This window comes from Chenopodium album, chromosome 4, assembly GCF_948465745.1.
Source record: "Chenopodium album chromosome 4, dcCheAlbu1.1, whole genome shotgun sequence".
In the NCBI taxonomy this organism is placed as follows: Eukaryota; Viridiplantae; Streptophyta; class Magnoliopsida; order Caryophyllales; family Amaranthaceae; genus Chenopodium; species Chenopodium album.
The window spans coordinates 42,861,678-42,873,168 of record NC_137837.1 but is presented as its reverse complement, the minus strand read 5'-3'; the positions used below and the strand labels follow the sequence as shown (position 1 = coordinate 42,873,168).

At 33.2% G+C, this 11,491-nt stretch overlaps 1 protein-coding gene across 1 annotated transcript; it reads right to left on the bottom strand.

Annotated features, from left to right (window-relative positions):
* Positions 1-205: 205 nt before the first annotated feature.
* On the bottom strand, positions 206-10,771 carry LOC145629104 (bystin-like). Its single transcript, XM_081681603.1, has 11 exons — positions 10,510-10,771; positions 10,190-10,390; positions 9,740-9,866; positions 9,574-9,625; positions 9,151-9,478; positions 8,923-9,002; positions 4,894-4,941; positions 3,306-3,452; positions 2,219-2,291; positions 2,061-2,133; positions 206-527 (listed from the first exon to the last, which is right to left on the bottom strand). The coding sequence occupies exons 1-11, from the start codon at positions 10,627-10,629 to the stop codon at positions 454-456; spliced, it is 1,323 nt and encodes a 440-aa protein (XP_081537729.1). The 5' UTR covers positions 10,630-10,771; the 3' UTR covers positions 206-453.
* Between the last annotated feature and the right edge of the window lie 720 nt (positions 10,772-11,491).

The window sequence follows — 11,491 nt, the reverse complement described above, 5'->3', positions numbered from 1 at the left end:
AAAAATAAAGTTAAAAAGCTAATCAATTATAATGTCATATTTAGCCCATAAAACAGGTTACCAACCGGTTACACCCCATTTATGGAAGATCAGTGTCAAAGGTCATATTATTCTAGAATAATCAAAATGTCATTTTATTTTTGAAAGACCGGTATAAGGTCATTTTATTCTTGACAATTTTTCCAAAAATATAAAGGCAAATAGGTAAAAAATAAAATAAAAAGAAAAATCAAATATCGCAAATTATAAGGTCAGGTATGTACCACTTTGCAAAGCATCTCAATCGCAAATAATGATACAGGTCTTTCAACAAATGCTAATACACAATTCATAACATGGGAAGCAGAAACTCCCGGCGTTACATAAATAATATAAATTCACTAAGGATGAAAACACAATCAAAATTTTCAGAAACTCAAGTTCACAAAGACAAGATGGACAAGGAACCAACTCTTAGTCATCTTCTTCCATTGGCACTTCTGGTATATCAAACCTGTCTTCCTGGATTGGTTCATTTATAACAGATACTGAAGAGGAATAAGTCAAGGGAGACAGGCAACTTGCATGAACAAGTGTCAGCTATTCATGAAAAAAGGACTAAATCTAGAAAAACTGCAAATATGAAGAAACAAAGATGACATTAAGACGGAGCAAATCACTATTAGTAATACCCTATATTAAAGTAGGATGAGAAGCTGATAGCATACAAGCTCATAGAACTTACGGTTTTACACAGTATTTTCCATTAAAAATAAATGCTCTGATAAAGCTTGATACCTTAAAGGAAACAAAAGCATGACTTAGCACACCTGGCAGAAACTATAAGAAATAATTTTGAAGGACCATGAAAGTCCTGTATATATTCCTTCTCTATTTATATTTGGGGGAGGAGGGAGGGAGTAAAGTGGTGCAATAGAGCATAAAAGGCAAAGCTCAAACAGGGAAAGTGGCATATGATAAGCAAAAATCTGATCAAAGCGCAGGATTTTGAATAGATCATCAACTTCTGATAAGAGTGATATAGGGGATGTTGCAGCATACATTATCAAAAGGTCAAAATGAAATAGTCCATTTGTCACAAAGACTGCAACAGAAACAATTCACTGGACAGACAACAGATAAAAAGCTAGCTAACTGAAGGCTAATCTGATTCCAATAATCTGGAAATGATTTTGTAAAAGCATATGAATTGAAAACACTATGGATCAGGAAAGACAGCTAAAAGTAAATGAAAATAAATGGACGCATTTCCTCAAAAGATTTTTCTAAATTGCACCTGTCCAATGCCTCCCAACATTATAAGACGACCTGCTCCAAATTATGAACGAAGACCAGAATTTAATGAAACCCTAACCCTTACTATTACATTTACTGCCTACCTCCACATCTGGCATTCTCTTTGTTTTCTAGGACCTCTAAAATTAGACATACATCTTTGTATCCATTGTCTGTTCTTATTCTCATTCAATGCAAAACACAGTTTTCCCCTCTCTCCATTCCATTTACCATATTTGAAATCAATCGTTCGAATCAAATAACACCCACTATTTTAAATCATTTTTCGGTCACATGTAAGAGTAACTAACACGCATAAATTTAAGAGATGTAGCAGCAGCAATCTAGCAGTGCGTTCTCTTTTTCAAATCAAATCTGTGCTCCCAGCATCCAATCTGCTAAGTCATAAATACCAAGTGTATTCAGCTAACTTTGATTAAAACAGTCATTTTGAATCAATTTACTAGGTGCCAAATAGCCCTAATAAGTCCTTCAAAAATACCCACCACTCAAGATTAGCTTGATCTAACTCCAACAAAAATAAAACAAGATTCTTGACTAACAAGTTGGGCTCTCCTAGCACTATAACATGCTATCCAGCAAACATGAGACATGTAAAAAGCATTCTTATATAGTATGCCCAATCAAGCAAAAACAAACACTACATGATTAGATTCAAAAGAGTATTGCAAAAAACTATCAATGGAAAGAAGGTAATATGTTGGCAAAAGCATAGCCACATAAAGTAGAGAAAAACCATGAACACAATATGAAGCAAAGGATACACATCATAGAATCATCTTCTTTTGCACCACGATTACGACTATTATTAAGTTCTCTAGAAATCTCAAGTGTTACCTGCAATAAACAATATAGAACACACCTCAGTCAAATAAACATACTATGATTAAACAAATCCTTGCATAGGTGGGGATGCTCGTACCAAATAGTGCCTTTGGTTTTGCATTAATATATTAAGATTATCTTTATCTTCCTTTCGTAATTCATGTTTGTACCTGTTGAAAATACAAAATGCCATGACACCATTGCATTAAACAGATTTCAAATTGCTAAAGCACAAGATAGTTTTCAACATAAAACACACATTCACGCAAGACATTTTAGTACAAATAATATCTTGAGGAATAAAACCTACTCCGGCAATGACGACATATTTAAGGCTTCAAGAAGCTTTACATCCTAGATAACATTTATCACAGGGTACTAAACTAGAAGCAAATGCATAATTCAATAGCATTTTGATCAAAAAGTCATAGTAACAAAATAGTACAAAATATGTCCCAGGAAAAATTTGTTAGTCACATGGCCACATGATATTATTATCACTTTTTATAATCCCAAAAAGAATTGTACCTATGTTTGCGCAGTTATTCAAACACAAGAAAATCTTCAATACCCCCTAGAAATTCTTATACTTCCTCCGTTTCATTTTAGATGCACGGAATCCTAGGCAAATTTTAGAGATGAGAGATAGAGAGAAAGAAAAAAGAGTATGGCATAGGGTGAATATATACCTGTACTAAACTAATTACAGCAAATAGCATTACTGCCCAGTGCCCACGTGTCAACTTCTCATATAAAATTTTCCAGCCAAAACTATTAATGACATCATTTGTTTTCAAAATCAATAAAGGTTTGGAAATGGTAGATTAATTGTACAATTTCCTAAAAGATTTTATGACTAACTACACAATTTTCCACAAAGTTGTGGGGTGTAAAGAGAATCCTACGTATCATTGTACAAACTGCTTTTCATAAGGCTCATAACATAAAATGTGACAACTCATAAAAAGAAAAACATAGATACAAGAACTTCATGAAGGATTGAAATCATTGTCCAATCATTGAATGTTTCATTTAGTAAGATGTCATAGAAAAAGATATTGCAAAGAAAATCAAGAATAATCAGGAATCAGAGAATACTGATACATTTGGAGGAGAATAGGAAAAAAACATAAATAAAAAAAAAACAGGGAAACATGTATGTCATTGACGGGATAATTACTTACCTCTGAACAAAAGAAAGAAGAGTCTGATGCCAGATCACAGGCATGACCCGTGAGTCTTCTAGAAATCTCATGAAATGTGCAACCAAAGCATCCAACACACGATAAGGCAAAGCATACTTCTTGTCAATAAAAATCTTGATTATATAGCTGCGTTAAGGTTCCAAGTCAAATCATATATTAGAAAGATTCACAAAGTCCCAATAATTTAAGCCCTTTATTGGGTTAGGACACCAAATCTTGTTATCAAATCATAGCAAGTAACAAGAACAAAATGAAATGATTCATTCTACAAGAAACTCTTAGAAAAGAAGTAGAAAAGAGTTCCAAGTCAAATCATATATTAGAAAGATTCACAAAGTCCCAATAATTTAAGCCCTTTATTGGGTTACGACACCAAATCTTGTTATCAAATCATAGCAAGTAACAGGAACAAAATGAAATGATTCATTCTACAAGAAATTCTTAGAAAAAAAGTAGAAAAGAGTTCCAAGTAAAATCATATATTAGAAAGATTCACAAAGTCCCAATAATTTAAGCCCTTTATTGGGTTAGGACACCAAATCTTGTTATCAAATCATAGCAAGTAACAAGAACAAGATGAAATGATTCATTCTACAAGAAACTCTTACAAAAGAAGTAGAAAAGAGTAATAGTTAGAACAGATTTGTGACCAAGGTGTCTATAGTGAGCATAAGCAGGCGTTAGATATACCGCCACAACAATGTAAAAGGTCACTCAATATGGCACACTAAGTCTATAAATGTTCACCTTTTCCAAAGTTAATGTGTAAAAAGCAAATAGGGAAATATTCATTATGAAGAATTTAAAACAATGAGATTTAAGATTTATACTAGATAATTTACATTTCAACAGGTAGGGTACATATAAGTTAATCTGCATTGCATACAGATTGCACTAGGATATGGACAAATCTTTTGGAAAGTTTTTTCTTCTATAAGAAAGTTCACCACCAACGGGGTCTAAGAATCAGATACAGCAATACGAGGGCCAACAGATTTTATCACTATATAACCCTTTACCGGTAAGAATGCTTTGTCATTTCAAATTTCATAGCAGAGAAGAACAAGAAACATAAATTGTACTTGTTATAAGGACAACAAATCTTGTCATATACTTCCTCCGTTTCTTTTTAGTTGACATGTTTCTTTAGTCATTTTTGCCAATGCACACCTTTAATCGTTAATATCTTTAATTATTGAAAAGTAAAAATTATAAAAAGTTGATATTTTGAAAATCTATTCCGCGACGAATCTTACAAGACCCCACATGATTATATTTTTCATTAATTATAAAGCACAAAACACGGTCAAAGAGAGGTGTGTGAATAGTGCTAAGGTCAAAATATGTCAACTTAAAAAAAAAAAAAAAAAAAACAGAGGTAGTATATATAGATTCTTTTTTCTAGAAGAGGAGTGAAAAATCGGTGGATAAAATAAGAAATTAGGTAAATAGACGGGTGGGTGGGTATTAGGAAAAGGTGGATTAAGCAAGTAAAAGAGAGTGAAAAAGAGTTAGCATTGTAAGATAAAGCATAGAGTAGAAACCAAAACATTAAGACGGATTTTACCTGGTAGTCCCACAGTAATCCATCTCAGCTAGCCTCAACAACGCAACACTGCATATTTATAGGATTACATGTTATATAAAAAGCTACAACCTCATATGCACAGTAAACAAGAGATATACATTAAATCTAGCAGCAAGCACACACATGCATAAAGTATTTGAATGACACAATATATACAGGTTTTTTTTTTAAGGCAAAAAAACAAGGTCTTCCAAATTTTTGAGAATGCAAGTCCAGGATCGATTACAAGTTTTACAGTTCCAGTCTCCACAGAACATCAAAGGTAAAATTTACAAGGCATTATTTAACTTAAAAGGCATTCTTCAATTTTAGAACCACAATTTGGGGTCTAAGGTATTGTGCACAAAGCTGAAAATGCTCACAATGCCAAACACTAATTATCCTAGCAAAATCTAAGTAAAAAAATCAGCACGTCTAATTTCATTCAAATCTATCCATGACTCTCACAGTTGGAAGCTTGTACAGCTAATACATAAAAAGTTAAAAAGCTTCTTGTAGCTGTACATGTTCTCTTTTTGTTACCTTCGCCCTCCCCTTTTCTTCACACCCTCTAAATTCATATTAAGGCCCAAAGCATGACATAATATTTGAAGATCCAAGAGTAAAGAACAGGTCAATGAGTAGCATAATTTTCAACAGGTTTTTAGAAAGTGGCTTGGCACTGGTAGCATCTTTTGACACATTTGAACCAGTGCCAGTAAAGCAAGTATAACTATAGAATTGACATAGAATTCATACACATAATATCGAATCTTTTGTAAAATAAAAATAAATAAATAAGATTGATATTTTTCAAATTCAACACAATTTAATTCACAAATTCACCAAATTAGCATTTCCTAAAGTTCATTGACTTACATCCTAACTAGGGGCAGATACCAAGGTGTACAAAAAGTGGTGAAAAAAGGGGAAAAGGAAACTATAACAACAAGAAGTTGATTATGTCAAAAAAAAAAAAAAAAAAAAAAGTGCTTAAATATGTTGTTATTTGAGTCAATCAAAAGTTCATGATATCAACTCCTTTGTACTACGGCACTTCTCATTTCATGATTTCCAATGCATTATTTTAATTACTTATATCCCCTACTCCCTCTGTTTTCCTAAAACCTACTCACTTTCTGTTCTCATCTATTTTTCTAAGTTCTAATCAATATTACTCTACTACTTTTAACTTTTTTTTTTTTTTATCGTCTACAATCCCACTTTGTGGAGGCAAGTTAAAATAAATAACACCTTACTCTCCATCTCTCCCGACTTTAAATCAAAAGTAGTCACATGCAAGTGAAAGGAGTATTATCAATAAGTAAAAAATATAAAAATTTGATAATAAAGGAATAAACTACGGCGAATCTAACAAAATATTACGTGAGTATTGTTTTTCTAAAGAAAATTTGAAAAATACTACCAAAAATTATAATCATTTTGCTAAAAACCACCAACAATTTTTTTTTTTTTTCTTTACTACCAACAATTCTTCAAAACCTAAAAAACTATCACCTCTTTTCCAAAATCCACCTAAATAACGTCACTGTGGGCCCAACTAACTACCTTCCCCTTAAGTTCCCCAATCCAATGAATGTTGATAATCACACAAAATTTAACATTAAAAAACACTTAATTAATAAACCCCTAACCAACACAAAACCCACTACGCCAAATCACATCAAAGTACTAAACTTTACAATTCAATGCACTAATTTAACATTAAAAAACCCCTAATTAACAAATAATTAAACAAAATTGGAAAATTGCAATAATTCAGCACAATTATAAACTAAGTGCAAGTATTAACGTTGTACGAATTCTAGGGTTTACCACAATCAACCCCGATTTTCAACACCAAAATCTAAACCTTGGTCCCCCAACTCCAATGCATCTGATTTGACTCCCCCCTCTGCGCTTTTTCATAGAGAAAAATACCAAAAAAAAAAACCCTAATTTTAGAAAGAAAGAGGAGAGAGAGAGAAAGAGGAGTGATGAATGCAGGGCTTAACATTCAATTTTGGTGAGATAGAATTCAAGTGTTAAATAAGAGAGGGAAGTAATGGGGAGAATAGGGAAGAATATCGTGAGAAGAGAGGGAAGTGATGGGGAGAACATGGGAGAATATCGTGAGAAGAGAGAGGGAAAAGGAGGGAAATTAAGGAGAAGGTAGTTGGTGGGGCCACAGTGGCGTCATGTAGGAAGGTTTGTGAAAAGAGGTGGCAGTTTTTTGGTTTGAAGAATTGTTGGTGGTGAAGTAAAATAAATAAATAAAATAAAAAATTTGTTGGTGGGTATTAATAAAATGAGTATAATTGTTGGTGGAATTTTTCAAATTTTATTTTTTTTTCTAAAGGAGAACTAATTAAATATAGTCAAAGTAGCATATGAGAATATAATCTTAAAATCAAAGTGTTGCAAGTAAAAAAAGTAAAAAACTAGGAAGTATAAGATTAAACAAGTCAAACAAACTGATAGTTAAAATTTATTTTTCCCTATAAGAGTATAAATAATTCCATTCCGTATCCTTATGTTCACTACAAAGATAATATTGTCCATGTATAATCATTTCAAAAGGTGCCAATTCACAATGAGCTCATTTTCTTTTCATGCTATACAAAATGATAAATCAAAACATAAATCTGCCTTTGATGTTCTTATCTTACATGAACTCAATTACAATTATCAAAGATAGATTTATATCCCCAAGTGCAAAAGTTATCCGTTTAGCAAATCATGAATAATTTGCCTTTACTTAAATGCCAAATGCCTATAACCAAAAATAATTTTACCACATAAGAATTTCGCATACTCATGCTAATATGGATGCACAAGTCTAGTACTTAGACTACAATTTAGCTGAAAATTCCCAAAGCCTTTGAAGTCCATAATGGTGGTACATATGCATTAGCAAGATCAAATATGGAAGAAATGCAGTTGTTGTTCAATAAGGATATTTGAATACAAATTTAAGACATGGAAATTTCCATGAACAATCAGATGAGTGAAGACCACCAATTCTCCAGAAATTATTCATGAAAACAGCACTCCTGTTTATTGCTTGGGAGAAGACTCATGTATATGAACCCAAGTATATACGAGATAGACTGTACAGAAAGATATGTTGGTAGATTGCCAAATGCAGAAAGTCCTCTTCTTTCTCCAACCATAACCACCACGTTATAACAAGCATAAAATCTAACTGCGACAAACCCACAATATCTTCCACCCAAATTGCTATCGCATCTCATACATGAAACTTATAGTGCCAAATGGTGGCTGAACACACTAAAACATCCTAACTACACATAAACTGAATGCATGAAAAGAGAGGTTGGCTTACAATGCTAAATAATGTGAGATGCCTAGAACTAAAAATCTATTTGGATAGAAGGCAGCAATTAGCAATTTAGCATAACTTAGAGGGATTGTAGCTTCCTCAAATAGCAACTCTTTATGTATCTCAAGAAATTTCTATCCAGAATTATCAATTTCAAACTTAAGAGAATTCACTAATTACAAATAATCTAAAAAACAAAAAATTACCTTTTTTTTTTGGCAGTGAAGAGTGAGCAAAAAAGGCCTATACAAAAGTTGATGATTGGCATCACACGCAAAAGACTTAAATTCATACAAGGTCCAAAATAATCACAGATTGTTAAAATTTCCTAGCTCTCTTGTCCAGTTTTTAATTTTACTTTATATTTTCACCCTCTTTTTCTATTAAATATTTAATAATGTGAATGTCTGAAAATATAGTCAGGATGTAGGAATCACAGGCAGTGTGGTAACCAAATAAAAAACCCATCAATCACAGGTAAATAAGTTCATCTGAGAAGCTGTCAGTAATGTGCAGCATAAGCACAGAATCAAATCGCTAAAAAATATCAATTAAAAAAGGAAGATGAGCACGTCTTTGACTCTTTGTACGTAGGTATGTACAACACAATATGAATACTCAAACAAGAAACTACTGAAAGATAAAGAAAACATGCAACTTCCATGGACAAAAGATATTACATTTACCTCGAATGAGCAGGAGGGATAGACATTTTTTGGATCACACTACCTATGATGACTGCTTCCCGAAGATTGCAATTTCCCGACTGTGTGAACATGACCAAAAAAAATGCTTTTAGGGCAGCAGGAAAAAAGCATAGTATGCAGAATTAACCTAGCTACATGAACTTCTGAAGAAGTAAAGAGCATAGATAGCAATGGCAGCATGCATAGCTTAATCATGGGCTAAAATACCTTAAAAAGAGGGAACAATATCCCTTTATTGAAAGCAGCTGGTTTGTACAGAGCTTTTTTCAAAGTTTGATATAACTCAAAATGCAATCTTTTATGTTTTCTGATGTCTTCCCGAACTCGCGGAAGAAGCACAAGCTTGTAAAATCTTTCCGCCCTCATTCGATTCATGTTGGAAGCAAATATTCTAGTAGCTTGGTATACCGCAGCAGGTGACCATTTTTCAGGTTCAGTTAAATGTAGAATCTCCTCCCAGCACTTCACAGAAGGGATATGTTTAAATCCTTTTGGTAATCTTCCTGCAGTATAAGTGCTTAAAACCTTCCCCATCCTATTCAACAATTGACATGAACATGTTAATTTCAAAAATGACAATTAATAAATGAAAAAAGAAGAGCAAAGTATTCAACAAGGCAGGATACATACGTCTTGTAATGCTCTATAACCTTGTTATCTAATTTGTCCATCGGTTTCCCTCCTATCAAAACATCACATAGAGGTCAGGCACAAATAAATAAAAAATTATGATTAAGGCAAATATCACAGTAACCAACTAAATCTTCATATGCTTAAAAAATAAAAAAAAATTTACCAGAGGTCACAGCATCATCTTGTTCTTTGATGCGAGCAGCAATAACATCCGCGAGTGTGCGCTGTGGACCAGCATCTTTGGACAAAAACGCATCCAACAATCTCTCATCCTCTTCATTAATTTGATCCTGTTTATTCAAAGACAAATTAGATAATTCTTAACTTCAACACATTCAACTATTACACAAAGATCCTTCAAGGGTGAATTAGATTTTACACAGTCGTTACAATTGCTATTTCTACGAAATACATAAACGGCTAAACTAGCTCGAATGCAAAGGTTGATCAGTTCAGTTCATTGCATTATAATTGCTAAACATAAAATCAATTCTAATTATACATAAAACACAGCCATAATTGCTAAACATAAAATCGCAAAATCTCGAAATTTTTTGAATTTATAACTCGAAAAATCAATAATAAAATTCTAATGAAAAAGAGAAATTTAGACCTCGTAATCATTAATCTGGGAGTGGGTCTCGGCAAACCCGGCAAAGTCATCAAAATCTTCCTCAACTTCATCCTCGTTATGAAGAACAGCAGAAAAGGAGGGAATATTAAGGTTTTGGTCATCATTCTCCTCATCAACTATTTCCTTCTGCTGCTTATACGCTTCCTTAAGAATTTTATCACTCATATTGTTGGAAATCATCTGCAAATTTCACAAACAAACTCAAAAACAAAAACCAACATCATCCATACAAAAATTGAAGTAAATTCAAAAAATATAACATCAAAATTTTCAGAGAAAAATTGTAAAAAAAAATATGCCTGTTCTTGCTGTTGGTGGCGTTTGGAAGGTTTAGAGCGGTTTTTAGAAACGACGGTGGGTTGGTCAGCTAGGAAAGGCTGAGAATTAACCATTCTCTCTCTTCCTCTCTTGTTCCCCATTGTTAGCGTCAAGGTTGCCGGAGAGGGAGGAGTGCGCCGCAGCCGGTGGAGTGGTCTGCGGCCGAAGGAGGCGAGGAGAGCAGAGGGAAAGAGGAGGAATAAAAAAACCTAAGTGACGAGAGACTGAATTTTTATTTAAGAAATTTTGAGTAGAACTCCTGGTGATTCACTGATTTGTGAAAACTACCTACTCCTCCCGTGCTTTTGTAAGTGTTACACTTACAAAATTCGGCCGTGTTTTAATGAGTGTTTTACTTTTTTTTTTAATAAAAATTTACATTAAAATATTATACTACTACTACTTTTTTTATTATATTTCTCCTCTCACATTCATTACTTTTCAATAAAATATTAGCTAGGTTGTACAAAAATATCCAAAAATTCGAAAATCCGATAATCCGATCCGCAACTGATCCGAATTTTTGGATAATCGATCCAAATTTTCATTTCGAATCGGATATCCGATCCGAAAAATCGAATATCGGATGCGAATTCAGATATTGATTTTCAAAATTTCGGATATCTAATATCGGTTTGAATCGATATCCGAAATATATAGGAGTATACGAAGTATAATGAAGTACTAGTATATAGGAGTATTATTTTTTTTTTTTTACCAAAAAAGGATTTTTTTTTTCTCTCTCTAGAAATAGGGAGGTTCTCACTCTAGAAATAGAGTTTACCCCTCAAGGGTTTTTACCTCGGTGGTTCCTAAGAAATCTTTGTCTTGGTTTACACCCACATTATCTCCATTAAATCTTTGGGTCAGTTGTGCGTAAGGGGTAATTACCGCCCTACTACTCCCTGTCAAGCCACTTGGCAAATCTCCTTGGCGCCTTTACAAAAGGCCAATAGCTTTTTT

What these genes read in the sequence shown, in the direction of transcription:
- LOC145629104 (XM_081681603.1), bottom strand. Translation starts at nt 10,629, where the DNA reads ATGGGGAACAAGAGAGGAAGAGAGAGAATGGTTAATTCTCAGCCTTTC. An exon ending in CTTCTTTCTTTTGTTCAGAG is followed by an intron (nt 2,292 to 3,305) that starts GTAAGTAATTAT and finishes TATTTTCAACAG; the next exon opens with GTACAAACATGAATTACGAA. An exon ending in AAAACCAAAGGCACTATTTG is followed by an intron (nt 2,134 to 2,218) that starts GTACGAGCATCC and finishes TGTTTATTGCAG; the next exon opens with GTAACACTTGAGATTTCTAG.